The sequence below is a fragment of the Phycodurus eques genome, chromosome 13 (genome assembly GCF_024500275.1).
Source record: "Phycodurus eques isolate BA_2022a chromosome 13, UOR_Pequ_1.1, whole genome shotgun sequence".
NCBI lineage: Eukaryota > Metazoa > Chordata > Actinopteri > Syngnathiformes > Syngnathidae > Phycodurus > Phycodurus eques.
The window spans coordinates 24,881,771-24,903,342 of record NC_084537.1 but is presented as its reverse complement, the minus strand read 5'-3'; the positions used below and the strand labels follow the sequence as shown (position 1 = coordinate 24,903,342).

At 44.1% G+C, this 21,572-nt stretch overlaps 3 protein-coding genes across 3 annotated transcripts in view; all 3 read right to left on the bottom strand.

Moving 5' to 3' along the window:
• Positions 1 to 6,011, bottom strand: part of LOC133412123 (cAMP-specific 3',5'-cyclic phosphodiesterase 4B-like) — a 32,364-nt gene extending 26,353 nt beyond the window's left edge. The window contains exons 1-2 of the mRNA XM_061695202.1: positions 5,810 to 6,011; positions 1,988 to 2,103 (exon numbers count right to left, since the gene is read on the bottom strand). Coding sequence (XP_061551186.1) covers positions 1,988 to 2,032 — 45 coding nt within the window. The 5' untranslated portion in view covers positions 2,033 to 2,103; positions 5,810 to 6,011. The remainder of the gene's footprint in view (positions 1 to 1,987; positions 2,104 to 5,809) is intronic.
• Positions 6,012 to 7,882: 1,871 nt separating this feature from the next.
• LOC133412125 (leptin receptor gene-related protein) lies at positions 7,883 to 10,967 on the bottom strand. Its single transcript, XM_061695203.1, has 4 exons — positions 10,745 to 10,967; positions 10,439 to 10,514; positions 9,337 to 9,523; positions 7,883 to 9,178 (listed from the first exon to the last, which is right to left on the bottom strand). The coding sequence occupies exons 1-4, from the start codon at positions 10,758 to 10,760 to the stop codon at positions 9,062 to 9,064; spliced, it is 396 nt and encodes a 131-aa protein (XP_061551187.1). The 5' UTR covers positions 10,761 to 10,967; the 3' UTR covers positions 7,883 to 9,061.
• Positions 10,968 to 13,558: 2,591 nt separating this feature from the next.
• LOC133411615 (phosphoglucomutase-1-like) lies at positions 13,559 to 20,143 on the bottom strand. The gene is made up of 11 exons (XM_061694184.1): positions 19,886 to 20,143; positions 17,491 to 17,653; positions 17,236 to 17,382; positions 17,043 to 17,168; positions 16,389 to 16,585; positions 16,094 to 16,242; positions 15,222 to 15,337; positions 15,010 to 15,145; positions 14,504 to 14,687; positions 14,273 to 14,401; positions 13,559 to 13,648 (listed from the first exon to the last, which is right to left on the bottom strand). The coding sequence occupies exons 1-11, from the start codon at positions 20,141 to 20,143 to the stop codon at positions 13,559 to 13,561; spliced, it is 1,695 nt and encodes a 564-aa protein (XP_061550168.1).
• Positions 20,144 to 21,572: the final 1,429 nt, after the last annotated feature.

The following is a 21,572-nucleotide window of genomic DNA, read 5'->3' as shown; positions in this document are numbered from 1 at the left end:
AGCAATTAGAGCAGTAATATGGCGAGAGTCCGGTGCAATGAGCATTGTGCAAAGGGCGCCGAGACTTCAAGGAGCGGATGCAAGTTTAAAGTGACTCCGGGATTGAGGTTTGTTTTTATGATTACAATCTTCAGTAAATATTATTCTTATTATTATGTTATACTTTACATTACTGACTGATGCTAATTGAATCGTAATGTTCTGTACATCACAAAGTGAGTTACCCAGCCTCCAAAACCGGTGCATAAGTTGCTGTTGGCAATGAACAGATGTATCTGTTAAATAACTGCTGTTGGTCCATATTTACTAAGTTTAATGAAATAATTGTGACAGCATATAAAGGGTAAGAGTTGAAAGAACAATTTGTAAGAGCCAAACGAGCGAGTAGCAAGTGAGAAGGGCTAATAAGTCACTTTGGAAGAGAAAAAAAATACAGTCATTGGCATGAAATACACGTGATTTATAAAATATCTAATAAAAATTGCCTTGATGTAATTTTGAAAATGAGGACAGGAGGTTGGAGGTCTGCTACTTTCTGGGAGTCATTCTGCTGACTTTGCAGCAGCGCCTCCTTGGAAATGCAATCGGTCTGATGTATCGGGCCTGTTTTGGTATCGTATTACTTCCATATCCAGGGCAAAAGGCGAAGATTGAGCCTCGGGATACAAGCCCTGTTTCCGGAAATATCTGTTTCCACTGAGAACCAATTTTCAAAACACATACGCTTGAAAAATAGCCTCATCAATATTTGACTGTGTCGGAATTGACTGTTGATTGCGTGACGGTCATCCAATTCTAGTTCTGTACTTGATTGATCCCTCGGTTCAAATGGCAGCCGCTGGAGAAAATGTTACAATTTTACTTGAATTCTTTCCCTGCCTTTATGCCAACCAGGAGAAGGTAACATGGTTTTGTATTTGATTACCTTAAAATACAAAACATCGAAACATTGAGAGACCCTTTTGATCATCGCTCAGTTGAAAGGCAGAGCATGCTGAAATGGACCAAGTGATGGAGATGAAAAGAGCTTTCTTGGCGACAAAGCCGAAACAACTCTGATGCTCTTTGGGATAGTTCCAAAATCATTTTGGACGAAGGCAAACATTAATGGAGCGAAGCGCTCACAGGAAGCGCCGATGTGGCGCCTCAATCTTTGAATATCACAATTGCAGAAGAGATTTTCTGAATACAACGCTGACATAAATGCATATAGACTAGTTTTGTGGACGGATGGGTTTTAAGCTAAGATAAGCATGATGGTCCTAATCGGTAAAACTACTCTTCGTTTCTCTATCAAGGTTGCTACCTTTAACCGTGAAAAAAACCTTGCCTCTTGATACAAATGTTTTCGGAATTTGTTTGATAAAAGAGACAAACGGAATGGATACAGCCATAAAGTCTGATGGGAGCCAGACACAGGAGGGAATTGTAACCTGTCAAAGCTTTGAGGTCCCACTGGACAATGTCAAAGTCAAACAGGATCGTAGTCATAATAAACGCAGAGGAGTTGAGAAGAAGCAGATGGGCCTCTCTGTCACGAGCTGTCCTTCTTCCTCGTACGTTTCCATTCAGTCGGTGCCCAAATGTCATCCTGGCGTGGGCTGGCTTTTAACGCTCTTTGTCCTCTTTCCGCCTCACTCAATCATCTTCATAACACACACACACACACACACACTCACGCACGTGCACGCGCGCACCCGCGCCCACCCGCACACACTCACACAGACACACACTTCACCACTTTGTGCGTTATTGTGTGTGCAGTAGTCATGTTTTTGAGTGACAAACTACACACGGACACGCCGACTCATCCTGCCTGGATGTGTCCTAAGACTGCCTCCGTAGAAAACACTTTGAGAGTGACAACAAACATTTTGAGTCATAATGAATCTTTTAAACAACATCACAACTGGGCCGTGGAACGAAAGTATCGTGGATCAATGGATGCTTGTTGCACAGGCGACTAAGGAGAAGAAGGAATACTTACATCTCCCGAAGTGACTCCTTGAACACTGCGACTTTTCTTCATCATGAGCCGCTTTCAGCACCACGGTTTTTTTCTTTTTTTTTTCTTCTCCTGCTTTGAAAATACCACCAACACACCTGCACATGGGGAGGGTGAATAAAAACTGTTATTAGTTATTGCTCTCTCTATGTAGTAGTAGTTTTCCAACTACGCTGAAGGACACCAGCTTTTAATTCAGACTTTATTACCTCTGTCATTGCCATAGTGAGCCCATGTCACCGACTTGATTGGGCAATAACATTGGTGGACCTGTGTGCTTACGAAAGAATCTGTGGCAATGTTACTGTTCAGCAGCAAGAACGGAGCAAAAATAGAACAAAAAAGTAACTTTGTTACTTACAATAATAATAATAATTGAGTTATGATATTTGAAGATTGTATGTTTTGAAATGATCCGTGCAAATGTACTTGGGGTCTTATTGCCCATTTGATGGAAATTTAAAGTACGCACTCCATTAGCTTAAGGCGGATATTCCCATTCGATTTGAACGTCACTGTGTAATTAGTATGTCATCGTCCTTTGCATGATAAACAGGGATGAACGTAATCTAATGTCAACAGAATGAAATGGATCGATCGTTTCCACGTCACTATTGCTGCATCCACATTATCGCTGTACTTGACAGGCAGCATGACCACGCTTGAAAGTAGGACCGTCGTCGTTTAACGCGAGCGAAGCATTTGTGCAGTTCACGTGGCGTGAAAAGATGGGTGCAAACGCAATGGCACACAATCCTCTTTGCAACATCTCCGTTTGACGCAAAAGAATTGATACGACACCAGATCGGATGAATGCATGTTGCACATTAAACGTGAACATCTCGGCAGGAGGGAATGCTTTTAAATAAGATATAATTTCATGCATACATACACTTCTGAATGATTCATTTTACACTGTTTCCAGGTTCCTTCAGAAGAAAAAGTGCATTAAATATATAACTAATTAAAGCCGTCTGAGGTCAGTATTGTGGTCATTAACATTTTCTCTTTTACATTTTGGGGGGGAAAACCCCCAAAACAATGCATCATCTCTATTCTTTAGAATATTCAGCAATTCTGACGAAAACGGGGATTCATTTCATCAGTTTTTTATTACTTTTTTTTTTTAAATGGACGTGTAAGTGAACATTTTCCATTTTTAATGCGTGTGAACCCTGCAAAAGGTCATCTCCAAGGTGGCTTTCTGTGTCTACACATCATTGGTTGTTGATGGAGAAGTAGTTTGCAGAATGCACGGGCGTGAAGTGGCACTTGAGATGCTGCTTGCCAAGTATTTTGTTATGAATTTTAATTAGAGCACCAGGGACTGTGGCGTGTATGGAACAACGACAACAACAACAAAAAACTCTCCTGATAGATACCGCCCTACGTTGTCTCTATCACACCAGCTATTACTGTTCAGTAAACAAACAATAATAGCATGTATGCCGATGTGAACAACTTCAGCAAGCATTTATGAGGGAATGTTGTGTGTGTGTGTGTGTGTGTGTGTGTGTGTGTGTGTGTGTGTGTGTGTGTGTGTGTCTGTGTGTTGCCACTCCAGGACAGCTGAGAGCTGTGAAGAGCAGTATAAACGGACGGGGCCCACATTTAGAAATCACACAACGCTTACTTTTATGGTGCCATAACGAAGAAGGCTCAAGAAATCCAAATGTAAACTGCATTGCAGTACACTTTCTCAACCAAACAGAACAATGAGAGCTTTCAACGCCTTTTGCACACGAATGCCATGATGAACTGCATTTTAACAGTCATGCGCTCACGTCACTATCCATGAGAAAGAGACCCGAATAATAAAACGCAAGCGTGATTCATTCTCTTTGACCAAGTGCGTAGAAAATGGCTCAGTAATCAATATCACAAGTCCAATGATTGAGTGAACTTGACGCACAAGCAGTGAGGCAGGTGAAGGAAATGTTATACGATTAAGGTTAGAAGAGATGGACTGAGAGTTGAAAATGTTAAATGTAGGCAAACGTTGAGAGCTGGACGATATGACACAGGGGAGAAGGGTAGATGTTTTTGTGTGTGCAGCACGGCAAGAAGCACGGTAGGAGGGTTCAAACCGTTTTGTCGTGGAAGAGGAATGAAGTGGGGGAGCAAAGAATGCTATCGAGGTGAAACGGGAGCCAGGATGAACGTCGTCAGTGGTTGTGCACCACAGGTTGGATGTGAGTTTCGTGTTTTGTGTGTGCATGTGCATCTGTTGGTGTTGGCAAGAGTGGATGAGGAGGCGATACACAGTTTTGTGTTATAGGAACTTGGAAGGACAGATGGTGGTGGATGTTGCAAAGAGGAAGGAAATAGCTGTAGTGAAAGCTTATATCCACAAGAAAGAGGAACACCGGGTGGCACACGAGGGCGGGGCCGATGCACACAGGTGGACTATATGCAACGTACCAACCCCAATTCCAATGACCCCAATAACCAAAACGTTCATAAAAACAGAATCCAATGATTTGCAAATCCTTTTCGACCTATATTCAATTGCATACGCTGCAAAGACAAGATATTAAACGTTCAAACTTTTACTTTTTTTTTTTACAAATATTGAATACTTTTTGATTTGATACCTGCAACATGTTCCAAAAAAGCAGGAACAGGGGAAACAAAAGGCTGGGAAAGTTGAAGAATGCAAACTAACATCCGAATCAGATGCCCCGGCCACCTCATCTGGCTCCTCTCGATGCGGAGGAGCAGCGGCTCTACTCTGAGATCCTCCCGGATGACCGAGCTTCTCACCCCATCTCTAAGGGAGAGCCCGGACACCTTGCGGAGGAAACTCATTTCGGCCGCTCGTTTCCGGGATCTCGTTCTTTCGGTCACGAGCTGCGGGTCGTGACCGAAAGAGGTAGGTGACGGTATGGGAACGTAGATCGACCGGTAAATCGAGAGCTTCGCCTTCCGGCTTAGCTCCTCCTTTGCCACAACGGATCGATACAAAGTCCGCATCACCGCACCGATCCGCCTGTCGATCTCCCGTTCCGTTCTTCCCTCACTCGTGAACAAGACCCCAAGATACTTGAACTCCTCCACTCGGGGCAGGATCTCATCCCCGACCCGGAGAGGGCACGCAACCCCTTTTTCCGACTGAGGACCACGGTCTCAGATGTGGAGGTGCTGATTCTCACCCCAGCCGCTTCACACTCAGCTGAGAACTGCTCTGTGCTCTACCCAGTACAATTTGACATTTTGAAATGTTTGGCTTTATTGTACAGACACCGACGCATCGTTTAAAAAACAGTTGCTCACGACGACGGTACAAGGTCATCATTCAAATTATTTATATTGTCACTACTACTACCGAGTCTCTACTGACAGTTCAACTTAAATCGCAGCAGAAGTCTTGGTTGGCCGAATTTCTAAATAGGCAGTGATGTGTTACTTCATTGTATAAACATTACTGCACATCTCGCCAGAAATGCATTCATTGGGCTAAATCCCAGTTTCAACCCCAATATTACTGTGTGCGGGAAATTGGTTACATCGGCTGTGCATCACATCATCTGAAGGAAATCGCCCAAAACTGACTTCAACGAGACGTTCACTACACAAAGAGAAAGCGGGGTTTGCAAAATATAAATCTCGAAACATAACAAAAACAAACACGCACAGGTACATCGAACGCAGCCTAAATCAGTGAACAACTAAATGCAGCGAAACTTTCCAAATGTCATGTGTGAAAAAAACATCAAATGTTCCTCGACCGCACCGCACCATCTTGCGCCGAGTGAACGCTGGACAGGAAAGGGCGAAGACAGACAACATCGCAAGTGTGTCTACCTCCTCAAGAGTTGCCGTCGAACGTCCGGCCTGGCGCTCGCCTCGCCGCTGCGTCTCACTTGTCGCTTGTCGCTCCCGGCGCCCTCGCCCGTCTTCAACTTGTGCGATTCGCGCTGGTCGCGCGTCCGCAGCCATCGATTGGCTTTGCAAATCCCTCCGCGAGCCAATGCCTGTGTGCTCCGCCGCCCCGTGCCGCCCCACTCCCACTCCCGCCGGGATCCATCCGACGCGCAGCCGTAGGAAAGTACGGATCCGTCTGTTCCGGCAGCTGCCGCGTGCACAACGGAACCGCTTGGATCGCCTCTTTGGTAGCAGTTACTGTTCATGAATAACAGTCACGCGGATTACACAATTCCAAAGCACCCGAAATACACGCGTGATATGAAATATAGTCCTACATCGTTATAATGCAGTCAACGTTTCATTATACCATTTTTTTTCTGCTTTTCTTATGGGCTTTAGGCACCGCCCAAAAATATGTTTTCGTTTTGGTTTTTTTTAAATGAAAATGTAAATGACTACCATTTGTTTGACATTTTATTTTTGTTACCTTTCCTCATTTACATGTTTGTCAATGCCATGCATTCATATTTCTTCTAGTTGGTGTTAAAGGTATCGTACACAATTTGTGTAATGGGATGTAATGCAAAAGGTTCCAAGTTGTCTTTTGATTGATGTTGGTTTCAAGAATTATTTCCATGAATGCATTGTTCTTCATGTAGCGCTGATGGCACATCAAACTAAGCGATGTTCATATTTTGTGCTACTCGAGTGAAATAAGGTAAAATATTAAACACACACACATATATATATATATATATATATAAATGCAATTTCTATAGAAATGTTCTGAATGTCATTGTCAATGCATTGCCTTTGATGGGAACGTCGCCCATAGAAATTTCTATAGAAATGTGTGAATGTTGCAAAGAACCGATGAACTGAAATTCTGCGGAATTGAATTGTTGAAATGGAGAATGTGAGACCTGTTGAGTTGGAAAGGTTTAACTTGTGGGAGGAGGAGCTCAATACAGTCAAATGCCTTTTAATTTTGGGAATTGTATTGTAAAGGCGGCGGTTTGGGGACGATGACAAGTTTCCAAGATGTCCTTAGTGAGCCGAATATTTTGAAGCTGGAATGGTATGAATTCCGCAAAAATGTGGTTTACCACGCGCTGTAATGTGCAATGTGAAGAAGGCGAGTCCCTCGAGTCGAATGCTTTGTGTTCAAGGGCACTTGCGTCAGTCTTTGCGAACTATCTGGATGCCGCGGCTGTTGCCGAGCAACAGCTGTGCTAGAACAGGAGCGAATTGTCCCCAAACTCTTTCACGTCCATATTTGACTTTTGTTCTTCCTTTTTCTCTCTCTCTCTCTCTCACTCACTCCCATCATGTCCATTATCTCCGTAGTACAGTATAAACTTGACAGTTTTGCAGATTTTCTCCCCGAAGATGTTCCAAGGTGATCAAGATTGATACATTTTGTAGTAAAACACAACTTGATGGATTCCGTGTTATTACACTTGGACATCCAACCCTAATCCTCGAGCTTTTAGTTTGCCTCGTTTGTAATTCGACGGCCAGTCTTTTGGTCATTATCACATCATCATCTGCGGTTGCCATCTCGTGCAGGGAATTTGCCCTGAATGACTTCTGATGACGTTACCTCCCTTTCCAATATTAGTATTTACCCCAGGTGACGACACTGAAGTGCGAGTGTGAAATTGAATTTCTCAAATTGAATTAGCTGCGTAGTTAATCTCGACCACATCGTGTCTGGACTTGGACCCGAGTTGGCACGAGAACCGCTGGTGGCGACCGTTTTCTACTGGGTAACGTGGATATTTTGAGTCGCCCATTTGAATGTGCTCATTATTTCTTGAAACGTGCGCCTGAACACATAACGATTCCCCACAATCGCAAGTCTGCTTCTGTTCCACGGTGGACAGTATACAATAGTGCATGACTCACTACATGTACAAGTGTCACCACTTTGAATGCGGCACTGCCCGAAACAGGCTCGACTCATAAACAAAGTGCAATAGTCGCAAACAGCGAGACCAAGCTTGGGCATTCGATTTACACCACAAACATCTTTAATCACCGTTAGAAAACAAAATGCAGTCAAGCGCTTATAAAAGTTGATTTCGAGAGTCTCGTTAGTGTTGAAGACGACTGAATTGTCACCCTTGAGATGAGATACATGTCATGAGACAGGCATACATGTGAGGGGAAACAGCTGTAATTCAGGAAATCAGACATTTAATCAGACTTAATATCGCGGGCCAAACTGGACGAACTATTTCAAACGTAGGTTAGAGAACGTGTCATATCGAGTCATTATTTGACGTTTCAACAGTAACCAAAACGCCAAACCTGTATTCGTTTTATATGCGGTTAACTCATTTTCCTTATGACAAAGGACCACCACCCAAAATGTAAAACTAGTATAAATAAACTTGTCGTCTGCGGGAATCGAAAAAGCACTTTAACGAGACTGTTCACACAGTGAATGAATAAAAATGCATATTCACACAAACGTGCTTCCTCAAAACCCTCAACTGGCATCTCGACGCCGTTTGGTGGTAAATGGGCTTCATCTTCAACGATCTTTGGTGAGAATGTACACAGGTGCCCAAGTACAAATTAGAACGCTTTAAAGATGACCACAAAAAGAAAAATAAATGCAACGTTCAGTGGCGAGTCACATAAACATCAATAACTACACGTTCAACACCTGGCTGACAGACGTTAGCATGAATAAGGATGACTTTCCCTGCCATAATATTTTTTTTTAAATACGCAACGCAACTACATTAGCTGAATGCTAAAGATAATGGAACAATGCAGTAAGCACGGCAGTGTGGTCTTCATCGCTGTGATCCCTTGATCAGATTGAGTGACAGGAACCCAAATCTGAAGAAGGGTAACAAAAAAGAAAATGCAAGCCAATCCAGGTTAATATGTATAATCATGTGGTTAAAAGCTGTAGGTTAGAGGTGTTTCTCTGGTGTCCCAGACAATAAGGCACAATAACAGAGCACGCTGCGTTGTGTCAGAACCTAATTGAGAGCACGTCAAGCTAGCTGACACATGTGAAATGTTGCTGCCGCTAACAGAATGATCCCAGACCAAAAGTGAGTGTGCCCTTTGGTCTGCTGCCGAGCCATCCCCCCTTTCATCCATCCATCCATCCATCCGTCCATCCGTCCAGCCTTCCTTCCTCGTGTCCGTCCACTTCGACAAAGCACGTTACCACTGTTCCCAACTGAAGTCGTCGCCACCTCCAAACACCACAAAAAAGCCGAGGATGGTGAGGAAGATGACTACGTTTCCTGTCATCACAAGACCGCAGGCGCCCCACTGGATCTGGAAGTGAGAAACAAGGACGTATATAAAGCCACCGGCTGAACCTAAGAGAGAATATCTGACATCCAACCGTTGGGTGGGGAGACAGTGGTGTTGTGTAAACAGATTATACTCCAACAACTATATAAAATACCTCATCATGAAGAGAGTGAACTCACTGTGCTATTGCGAGCGAGGACAACGGGGAGCCCAAAAGCTGATACGACAATTCCAGTCGTTACGAAAATGGAAAGTTCTCTGCATGCGTTGCTGGAGGAGTCGGCGTCATCGCCGAGACGTCTGGATATGAAGACTGGGAGCGGACTCAAGGCGTAAAAAATCAGTACAAACAGCGGCCAGTAAACTCTATTCAAAAAAAAAAGGCAAAACAAAAGAGGAACCACAAAAGTTATCACTGTGATTTTGTTGCTGTTAATGTTTTACATAGTAGCAATATCGGTGGTCGGCCACCTGGACCTTTGGATTGACCTCGTAATAACGACACGATCATGTTACGACTCAAAAAGAAAAACATCAATACTAAACAAAATATGCTGGTAAATTTGACATCTGATTGGCTAGAGAAACAGTGCCATTGCTAATACAATAATCGTTGGTTTATAGTGACGGTTACTTTCCAGACCACCCCCGGAATAGACTTAAAAAAATATATATCCATTTTATTATTTCTACATGTTTTAAAGCTTGATGCGTAAAACCAGTACGGCATGCATGTGAGGTGCATTGATTATTTTTGTCCAGGTGGGGTCAGCATCCAGTGCCGTAGCTGTGACTGGAAGCGTGTGACTTTAAAAAGGCCTGTTGAAGAACATTAGCGTCAGCGAATGAGACTGTAGAGTTAGCTGGCTGATAGCTGGCTAACGGTTAGCCACTCTGTTGAGTGACTCGGCGCCAGTTGTGACGGCGAAACGGCAAGTCGCGTGGGAATTTGTGCTTGTGTTTATTTTGTTCAATACGCTTTGCCTACGAATGAACGTGGTCGGACGTTTGCTGTCGGTGTTCGGACGGGCCGAAGGCCCAGAACGGCAGCCACGCTTACGTCAGACCGCCCCCGAATGAATGATGGGCGAAATTGTAGCGTGTCTTTGAGTGCCTTGAAAAGTGCTATATAAATGGTCAGCATCCTAAACAACCACAATATGTTTCCCATTGTCAAGTCGTACTGCATTCGAGCTGACTGGAACTCTGGCAAATGAGCTATTTGAAGACGTGGCGTGAATATGACAAGGTTGTTCCAAAAATTACAATCAAACAACGTACCCATATTGTTCTATCGCACAACCCAGAAGCAGAAACGTCAGCCCGACGGCGCCACTGAAAGACAACCCGACCAGAGCTGAAAGAGGAGAAAAGGATGCACCAGAGAGAATGATCACAAAGCACTTTCGCAACATAGGAACAAATTGTCGGGACTGGCGGAATGAGTCCGCAAACGGTCAGACACGAACAACACTAACTAAGGTGCTAACTAAGTTTGTCAAACAGCAAAACGACTGGAGATAAACAGTCAAAAGTAACAAATCATCTCCACTATCCACCGATCAGGTTGTACGTTGAAGCAAATACCTTTAATACCAGCCATTGTGGACAAGCGGTCGTGGATTTTGGTTTCTTTTTGGCACTGTTTACGTGATGTGGACTTCCTGCTTCCAACGCCAGCGTTTCCCTTCTCCCTGGTCACGTGACTCGCCGACGAGCCGACGCTCACGTTGACGCGGGGCCACGCTTGCCGCAGTAATGACGCGCTTCTCTTTCTTTCGTTTACAAGTCAACCGACTGCAAATGTGGCTTTGCGATTGTCCCGAGCCACTCGCGATGACGTCGTTGATGTTTAAGCACATGATAACGCACAGACACGAAGAGAAGACCAGATACGCCACCTTACTGTAGCAGCACGGCTATTCAATTTATGTGCCGACGTGGCGGCCATGTTGGCAGGGGCGACGTTCCCATCAAAGGCAATGCATTGACAATGACATTGTTATTAAGTCGCAACTTCACCAACCTAGTTTCATGAAGTTTACTTTTTTGTCAATTCCAAAGCGTTTTGATGGAAACAAAAATGTTATTCCGAGTTCCCTTATTGTTATTGTACTGCATTGTGTGCAGCCGTATGTAGCACAATGTGCCGGTGCACACTGGCGTCCATGTTCTTTCGGTCTCGCCGTCCACATATATGCAACGCGCTGACGATTTTGCCCCGAGTAGTTTCGAATCGCCGTAAACACGCAGATTAAAAGGGGCGTGGTGTATCTATTTACCTGCTTATCTACGATTATGACGAGCAGTTGTTTCATTTTCTGATGACATAAGTCAGTACGAGACAGCGCATCTTTCGCACATTGGCGGACGTAAGATTTGTTTGGTAGTCGTAGCTAAGCACTACTTTTGCAAAATAAACGTCAATTCCTTAATGTCGTCCTTTTTTTTTTTTTTTTTTTGCTTCATGACTCATGTACATCTTTTCTTTGCTTAACGCAATCCCTTTTGATGTATACTGACTGAACAATATAAATGAAATTATGTTTCAGTTTGTTGCACACAATTCGATTTGATGAAACAGATCCTGTAGTGACCTTGTCAAATATTGAGTAAATTCAATGTATGTTTATTTTTATTTATTTTTGTCCTGTAAGCATGGTTAAATGGCCGGTTAGCACATCCGCCTCACCTTTAATTTCTGAGGTTCAGGGTTCAAATCCCGGCTCTGGCCTTCCTGTGTGGAGTTTGCATGCATCCCCAAGCTCTTCAGCTTCCCCCCGCATTGCCAAAACACGATACAAGGTGAATTCCATGATTCCCCAACCAGTGTGCCGTGAGAAATGCATGAATTTCATGTATTACTTGTTATTTATCAATGACAAATAATAGCTTTGTTCACCTATGTAAACGTTCTTTCATTAGATGGTTTACTTGTCTTTCATACAACAGTAAATCATGACTTTCTGCCAGTATACTTCAACTGACCAGGCCCACATTGCACACTGAGTAAGTACAATTGTCAGTAAATGGAGACAGGATCATCATCATTTCAACAGTCGTACTTTTTGTGGCATTTTTATTTGCCGGTTAATTTAAAACGGCTGCCTTGGCTCAATAAAGTTTGACGAATAACTCTTAATAACTCTGTCCATCAGTGTTAATAGTTGCTTGTATGTGCCGGGCGCCGGGGCTGGCGTGCAATGCAGGGTGTACCGCGCCCCTCGCCCAAAGTCAGCTGAGATGAGCTGCAGCTCCCCCACGAACGACCCTGCAAGGGGGAGCGCATTGAAGATGAATGGATGGATGGATGGATGAATATTGTCTGCGGTGTCACAAGCATGTCGCAGCTTTTGTGATGTGCAACGCGGCGGCTGCTGCGTCCCGGGTACCTGTTGCTAATTACGTGTACGTGGAAAACAACATGATGGCGTGCTCCTTTGTCTTCACTTCCACGTGAGTTGGGTTGCAAACTCACAATGTGAGTGCACGAAGGGTGCCGTGTGTCTACGTGCGCCCTCGCCCCGCGGGGTGTCGTTAACCTTTGCCCTGAAGTCAGCTTTGACTTCCCCGTGAGCCTGAACTGTCTCCAGAATGTTATTTTGTTCATGTTCATATCATCTTTGGCATGTCCATTTTGTGTTTGGCGTGTTTCGGTGTTGAGGTTCTGTTAAACCTGGAGAAGAAGTGAGGGCCGAAGCACTTCGAAGTGCGCGCGTAATCGCACAGCTGCGCACCAGATATCTGCGAACGAGAGAATTTGCTGTCAAAAGGGAACCGAAAACATCGTGGTCAAAACAGAAAGAAAACAAAAAATGATTCTGAATTTATGACATAAAGTAGGTTGGTGATATGGGGCTTGTATTGTTGGCGTATATCCATCCATCCATTTCCCATACCGCTTATCCTCACTGGGGTCGCGGGTGTTGGTGTATAACGGTATAATGTTTAAATGAAGTTTTATTGTTATTACTGGTACATTTCGAGAAATGTTACCTGCTGTGAGAGAAACGATTTGTGTATGCATGAGCAAGTTCCATCAATTTCACTCCAATTTACGGACGTCATTCGCTGATGACTTTCAATTATCCGGAATGAAGCTTGCTGGATGATCATGCGATATTTCATAAATACAAATGACAGATTCGTAGATAAGGCCAGTAACACAGGCACAGCGGAATCAAAACACGATCTGACTATAATATACCACTACCCACCTGAGATGACCAAAAGAAAAAAAACTTCACTTCTCAACCCAAAATAAAAAAGCTTTTTAATGTGGCACAATCCCTTGCAATGATTATACCGTTGCCTTAAATTCTCAGGATGTTTTCTTGCCACGTTTGGATAAAAAGTTGAAATTTTGAATAAAAATCACTTTGGGGTAAGTGTGGGTTTACGTCACGTGATGACTGATGGTCCAGTTCGACCAGTCCTGCGATGAAGCTGCGAAATCTTCACGGCGATCGTAGCCAACGGTGCCAGCACCGCCTGTGCCACGAAAACAACATTAGAATACTTTAGAAAGTGGCATTATTACATCGTCGTGATTAATATTATACATTTTCAGGTTTTTTTTTTTTTTTTTTTACATCGGAAAATTAGTCACAACACGGAACATTTTTCTGTAGCATTCTAAAAGATCGTTGTAACTTCTGGCAAAATCTAGGACATTCTAAGACTACAATATTACAACAATGTGTGTACCTGCATTGAAATCATTTTTTGTCAATATTTCTAATATTGTAATAATAGCAAATATTTATTTCAAGTAATATCAACAGATTCTTGTGTCATTTCCAGCTAAGGAATATCCATTCACTAAGTAAAAAAAAAAAAAAGTTTTGTCTTAACTGTACATATTGTACAAATCCAATGCATTTTTTTGGGTCAGATATCAGGCCTTTACCCCTGAAGACTGTTGAGAATATACATTCTGTCATTTGATCTTAAGGAGTAATTGCTTTAGGACACTTAACGTGCAAAGGTTGACTCAATTAGTTTCTTTTCAATTATGTAGAAGATTAAATGAACACGAGTACAGAGCCATACGGTCCATGTTTCGTCCCAATTGTTTGAGGTTTCATCGTTTCCCCCCCCCCAAAGCATATTCACCTGTGTTTCTTGAAAAATGTGTTCCTTCTCAAAGCTTTCCAGGTAGATTCGAACTGTGGCCCCTTCGCTACTTGCGCCACTGAGTCTGTAGATGATTCGAGAACCATCCGAGAAGATTATCCGCAGACCCTGCAGAGGCAGTTAGCCATTTCCAGGCATGTCTTTCAGCACTTGGAATACGAACATAATCTACGGTAGTGCCTCTCATAGGCTGTCTGAGATGTACAGTACCTGGTTCCGGGTGATACTGCTGTCAACCGGGTCTGTGTATTCAAAATTGTCTGCTTTTTCCACTTGGTAGATTTTGTCTTCCACTGCAAATCGCTGCCTCACAAAGGACTTGTCTGCAATCGTGATCTCCAGGTCCTCCATCATTTCACAGGCTGCGTCAATTTCTATGTTCTCGTAGTCATATCTGCAGCAAACAAAAAAAAAGGTTTAGAATGGTTAATATTCTATCGACTTGAGTGTGACTTCATATTGCAAAAAAAGTGTTTCCTAGTATTGTTTGCCATGAATATAATCATGATTTCATTTCAAACAGAAGATCTCCAAGTTTCTCTTGAATTCAGAACCACAAAATGAAACATTCACAAGCCGACTATCAGACCATGCAAAAGCACGTGACAGCCACTAGATGGCAGTAATGCTCGATAGCTCTCACTTTTGATGGATTTATTGTCTGAAGGTCTAAATGTGTCGGTCTTTGAACACGGCTGCTTTTGACCACATCACACCTGGTGAAGTAGTTCCTTCCATATTTCAGCCAGTGGTATTGAAGTATATCTTGCACACTTTGCCTTCTTGTGGCCAGGATGGAGAGCCACGCCAGCGCAGCCCAAAGCCCGTCCTTCTCACGAATATGCTCTCCACCTGAAACATGACATGTGACAAAGCATTCATACGATGAAAATTGGCAAGAATGACAACTTTATGGCCAAAGTAGTACTTGTTCCAAAGCTTTCTTCTCCACATAAAGACAGTCGTCCTGCATCCATTAAGTTTCCAAAGAACTTCCACCCGGTGGGAGTTTCATATAGCTCTATTTTGGTTGCCTTGGCTACTCTACAAGAAATACAAAAATAGACAATATTTAATACCCACACAAATAGAATTGAAACTGATGCAAAAACACTTGATGAATATTACATTTTAAAGTTATGTTTATCTGAAGATAGCCAAGCTTTAGCTTTTCATATGCAATGGAACCTCTCCAGTTGAACACAAGCCAATGCACCACGGTGGTTATCCGACCTCTGCTTTGTTCCCGTAAGGAACCGTGGAAATTGTTTGGTTGTTTTTTTTTTTGTTTTGTTTTTTTGCAGGCTCAAACTGCAGACATCATTTAAACCTTCGGAACAATATACAGCATATACAGTGTTTATATGTAAATATTAAAGCAACCCGAAGTTACTCAGTGTTGATGATCAAATATCAAAAATAAATAAATGAAACACTTCCACAACAAATGCAGGTGCCCATATAATGCTGGGACACTTTTAGAATCTAAACGGGATGGCCCTTTTTCTTTCTTTTTTTTTTTTTTTACTCTTTTGACATTCTTCTTCTCTTTGTGGAGCGTTGGACCTTCTTTTGGAAGGTATAAGAAACAAAAGAAAACAAAAAAGCCAAAGAAAAAGTAAAACACACAAGTAAAACAAACGCTGAAACTGACATTCTCATTGGAACGTTTCTGTTTTGTACGGCTTTCAGGTCCCCCCCCCCCCCAAAATGTTTGTCAAATTTGGAATTGCATCACTTTTGAGGCGTTCAACTTTAGAGGCTCCACTGTAATCAATCCAAAGCGGGCCAAAGTTTTACCTGTCTAAGGCTGCACTCGTGGGGATGCTGCGGGCGAAGCCCCTCACCCCTCTGTGCTGAAAGTACGGGATGCAGAAGATGTTGTCAGCAATCACGGCCAGAGAGTCAGACGGGGTGACAAAGAGGCCGTGCTTCCCGAGGATCATGTTCTGATCCAAAAGAGCCCGTAAGCAGACAGAAACAACAAGTCAAGAACGCCAGTTCGCATCACTTCTAGTCCAGTATTGATTTGATTTGCAAAAGGCAACAAATTGGCTTCTATTGTTGTCTTCTTAACATCGAAACGGAGGCTCACACGCACCCCGTCTCCATCAAATGCTGCGCCAAAGTCATAGTCTCCGTCCCTCATGCTGTCAAGCAGGTCTGCGGCGTAGATGAGGTTAGGGTCGGGATGTTGACCTCCAAAGTCCTCCATCGGAAGACAATTAACGGCAGAATTGGCGGGACAGCCCAACTCGTCGCACAGTATTCGCTTCACGTAGGGGCCGACCACTAGAGCGCCCAAGCAGGGGGTATGAAGACAAAGGTGCACCGTGGACACTCAAATATCAGCTGGGGGGCATTTCAAATGATAGTCACTGACAAAACAAACAAGACGCTAACAGAAAGACATTCTGACGATAGTGCTGCCTGATTTGGATCAAAGAAATATAGGATTAATATCGCCGACTTCCTCTTTTGTCTGAAGTTACATTGTAGTAGGAAGAATTTGGAGGTGTTTGGTTCAACCATTAGAGACAGTTTCAGAATGTCGGTCAACTCGTCTGTGAGTGAATGTCTCAGAGAACGTGTGAACCTCAATGTTCCTGCAAACCTAACGTCTACACGCTGAAGTGGAGCAAAGATTGGACATGCGCGACAGTCAGTCTGTGATAGAATGACAGCTAATTTCTCTTTGGCTGTTCAAGGGGAATGTTTAATTCAAGTAAAGGTGAAAACAAGCTCTCACCTCCATGCATGGCATCCAGTCGTACCGTGATGTGGTTCTCGCCAGACAGGAGCTCCTTCAGGGCAGCAAAGTCAAAGATGTTCCTCATCAAGTTGGCATAGGACTCCACAGCGTCCACAATTTCCACTTGAAACAATCACAAAGGGATGAGGAGGTGAAGCTTCGAGTGCTCTGAAAGTTTCATTTGTTTTACCTGTGAAAGGTTTGAACTTGTTCTCCAGATCAAACGTCTGTTTGCCCAGAGTTGTCAGATCCAGTCTGAGTCCAGGGCAGATGGCAAACTCTTCAATGGTTCTGCTGATCTGGTAGATCTTGTTTGTGACAGCATCACTGGCCGGTCCTTCAGGAGACACAATTATTCTTATTTTGTTGAATGTGTTCCCAAGTCTCATCCAGTCTGGCCAAGTGAATTCTCACGTAGGGTACTGTTACCCTGCTCCCGCCATACCTCCATTTGCAGTGTTGAACTTGATGCCAAAGTCTCCGTCGGGTCCTGCTGGCTCGCGACCGGCAGTGAGGACGATGCCGCCGATGGCTTTGAATTTCCTGATCACACAGGAGCAGGCCGGCGTGGACATTAACCCGAGGTGACCGACGACGACGCGGCCCACCTGAGGAAATGTCGCAGGTGTGAGTTGACGTTTGTTTTACTGTAAGCAGGGCTACGGCTTCGTGCTGGATTTGATGCGCCTCTTCTTCCAAGGAGTAGAATTTCGCTTCATGAATGTAAGTTGAGTCACTTGAAGAACAGGTTGTGTCGTGGGAGAGTGGAGTTCACGTTTGTTAATTCCTTCAAGATTCCTTCCTGACCAGCGGAAAGTTCCGGTTTGATGGACTGTAATGCAAACATACATCCATCCTGGCATTTTCTACTATATAGCGCTTCTCCTGTTTAGGAGCCGGAGGCTAGCCTTGCCCGGCTGACTCTGAGCGAAAGGCAAACTACGCCCCGGACCGATTGCACGGCAATCGCGGGACACGTGCAGACGAAGAAGAGCTCCCATTTACGTTCACTCCGTTTGTGGGTGAGAACTGAACCCACGCTGCCTGCATGAAAATCAGGCACGTGAACCACTGCACCATCAGTGACATCGTCCAAACGCATTCTACCGTATATTAAATAATGAGAATATACTTATTATAAAAGCTCACTGTCCTCACAGTTCTGAGCTTCAAATCTCAGCTTCCTGTGTGGAGTTTCCATGTTCTCCCGATGCTTGCGTGGTTTTGTTCCGGTATGCCAGTTTCCTGTAGTTGTGAATGTGAATGCTTGTTCATTTACAGCGTGTGTTCCCTTTGATTGGCTGGCGGCTGGGGGTGCCAGTTTACCTGTGACCCTAATGAGGACAGACAGTATAGGAAATGGATGGACCACAAACACCCCAAATATTTGTCTTATTTCTCGTCAAAAGTCTCTCATCTGATGTGATGACACTTCAAATAAGACTCATCACCCAAAAAAAGTCAATTGTTTCTCGACAATTTTCACTTGGTCCGAGATCATTCGACTTGAAATAAGTAGGGGGGAAATGCCAGTGGAGTCATTTTTCTTTTTCTTCTCAAACCAATTTGAAATGTGGACTCGTCAGACCACAGTAGACTTTTCCACTTTGCGGCAGTCCATCTCAGACGGGCTCGGGCCCAAAAAAGCCGGCCGGCGGCGTTTCCGCCTGTTGTGGATTTTGAGGCTTTCGCTTTGCATGCTAGAGTTTGAACTTGCATTTGTAGACGCAGCGACCGACCGTGTCAACCGACAATGTTTTTCTGAAGTCCTCCCGAGCCCACGTGCAGGCAAAAATCCTCTCCACGATCATGCCGCTTTTTAACGTCGCGCGGCCCGAGGGATCGAAGGTCACGGGCTTTCAATGTTGCTTTTCGGCCATGCCGCTTACGTGAAGAGATTTCTCCAGATTCTCAGAATCTTTTGATGAGATTATGGAGCGTCGATAATTAGATCCCTGAATTCCTTGCAATTGTATGTTGGGAAAAGTTGTTCTTAAACTGTTGGACTATTTGCTAAAGCAGTTGTTGACAAAGTGGTGAACCTCACGGCGTCCTTACTTGTGAACAACCGAGCGCTTCAGGGCCGCTCCTTTAATCGGCAATCATGACACTCACGTGTTTCCAGTTAACCTGTTCACCTGCGGAATGTTTTGTTTTGAGCATTCCGCAACTTTCCCAGTCTTTTGCTGCCGCTGTCCCAGCTTTTTTGGAACGTTTTGCAAGAATCAAATTCAAAGTGAGTGAATATTTGCACGAGCGCAATCATTTATCAGCTTCAAAATGAAATATCTTCTCTCTGTTGTATGTTGAATTGAATATCGGTTGAAAAGGATTTGCTAATCATTGTAATTGTAATCTTTTTATTTCCATTTTACATAAAGTCCCAACTTCACCGGAATTGAGGTTTGTATCTTATATAATCAAGAAACATTCTTGGTAAGATTTTGAATTTTGCAGAGTGGCTGAATATAATACAAATCGATATTAATAGATAATTACTTTCTTTTGGAATGTAAATAATAGAGAGATGGTTACCCTTTCATTCTTTGATCTTGGATAACATATTTTCTTCTGTACAGTACGCAAGTACAATTTAAAATGAGTTCTCAAACCAGGGCAATATGAATTGGACTGAATTTGAATCTTCTTTTTTGATGGATGTTTCCACTTGGGTGATTGAACATACGAAGGTATGATCTGTACTGAAACGAATTACAACAATAACAATCGAGAGATGACAACTGGTGGTTGTTGGGGCATCCTGTACATCAGACACACACAGATGCACGCACACCCGTACAATTTCCGGGATGCTCGTAAGTAAATGAACGCACACTGACCCCGTTGGCAGCTGCCATCTGCACAATGACCTCGATAGCTGTTTGGTTCAAGAAGCGTCCATCTCCCCCCACCACTACTGTGGAACCCTGCCGGTCACGCAGGTCAATGGAGGAGAAGATACTCTGGATGAAGTTGTGCAGATAGTTCCTCCTGGACTGGAAGACACGGACCTTTCTTCTAAGACCGTTGGGACCGGGTCTCTGGTCAGAGTAAGGGGATGTAGGCACAGTCAACACCCGCAGAAGACTGTCGTCCATCTTTGGTTTGAAATTTTCAGCAAGTGTAGTAGAAGGCAAAGCTTGAGGAAAGCTGCTGTTTGGAGAGTAAGTATTATAGGGACACGGAACCGTCCGGAGAAATCTTGACTCCCCCGCTGGGTGCCCAGGGTGACAGTGCTCCTTACTGGACCCAAAATAACCTTTCAAACTAATGCGTGTGTGGGTGTGTGGGTGCAGTCGCAGTGCGAGTAACTGAAGACGCTCCTTCACACGTGTGCAGGCAGATCACTGTCAAGCCATAAAGTTGGGTTTGGGTGTGTCTGTGCGGAAGCAGCGCGGGGGAGAGCGGCTCAGAGCAATGACACGTAAAACGTGGATGGCATCTTACATCTATCAGAATCAGAATCAGAATCAGAATCATCTTTATTTGCCAAGTATGTCCAAAACACACAAGGAATTTGTCTCCGGTCGTTGGAGCCGCTCTAGTACAACAGACGGTCAATTTACAGAACACTTTGGGGACATCAAGACATTGACAAAAAACAATTGTGCAAAAAGATGCAGAGTCCTCTTGCACTTAGAGCAGTTCGAACGACTAATATTGCAATAGTCCGGCGCAATGACCATTGTGCAAAGGGCGCCGAGACTTCAAGGAGTGTATGCGGTTTAAAGTGACGAGTAGTGCGATCATCTGGGACAATGTCGGTTGTGCAAATGTTACAGATACTCCTCAATCGGTGTGCAAATGGAGCAGATGCTACTCTGGCATGAGTGGCCAGTATATGCAAATAGTGCAGCGTGGCGAGACAACTACAGTGAGTGCACGAGTAATACATAATTGGCCCCACAGAAATGTGACAACGAACTCAAGTCAAAAAATTGCCAGCTTGTTGTAATGGAAGGATCTCCTCAGATCCTTAGGATCTAAGGAGGAATCTAAGGACGAGCGTTAGCAATCAGAAGGCCAGTTACATTATCACTAGACAGACAAGCGAAGTGTCTTTTCTTCAGTGTTGTCCCATCGATAAAAAAGTGTCACGATCTGATGTTAACGAGACCCAGAAGCAAGCGGAGGCTGAAAGGGTTGCGGCAAAAGGTTTATTGAAGCGGATATTAGGATTGATCCTCGGGGCGTATTGGCAGGTCGTCGAGGCGGGGAACGTGCGGCAGGCGGTGGTGTGAGCAGGTGGATGTCGGAGGAGGTCAGCACGGCGGGGAACGCGGAGGGAACACTGAGGAGAAGGAAAAACACGGAGGTCAGAAGGGAATCTGAGACTGGCATATCTTACGTGCAAGTTGAGAGCCGTTGTACCGTAGGAGAAACGCTAATACTCTGGCGAGGATTTCCGGAATCTGGCAGGCTTTAATGCAGGTGGCGATGAAGGCTGATTGGTGACAGGTGCTCGGCCGAGGAGGTGCTGATTACGGTGAAGAGAGAGGGGAAGGGAGAGAGAGAGAGAGAGAGAGG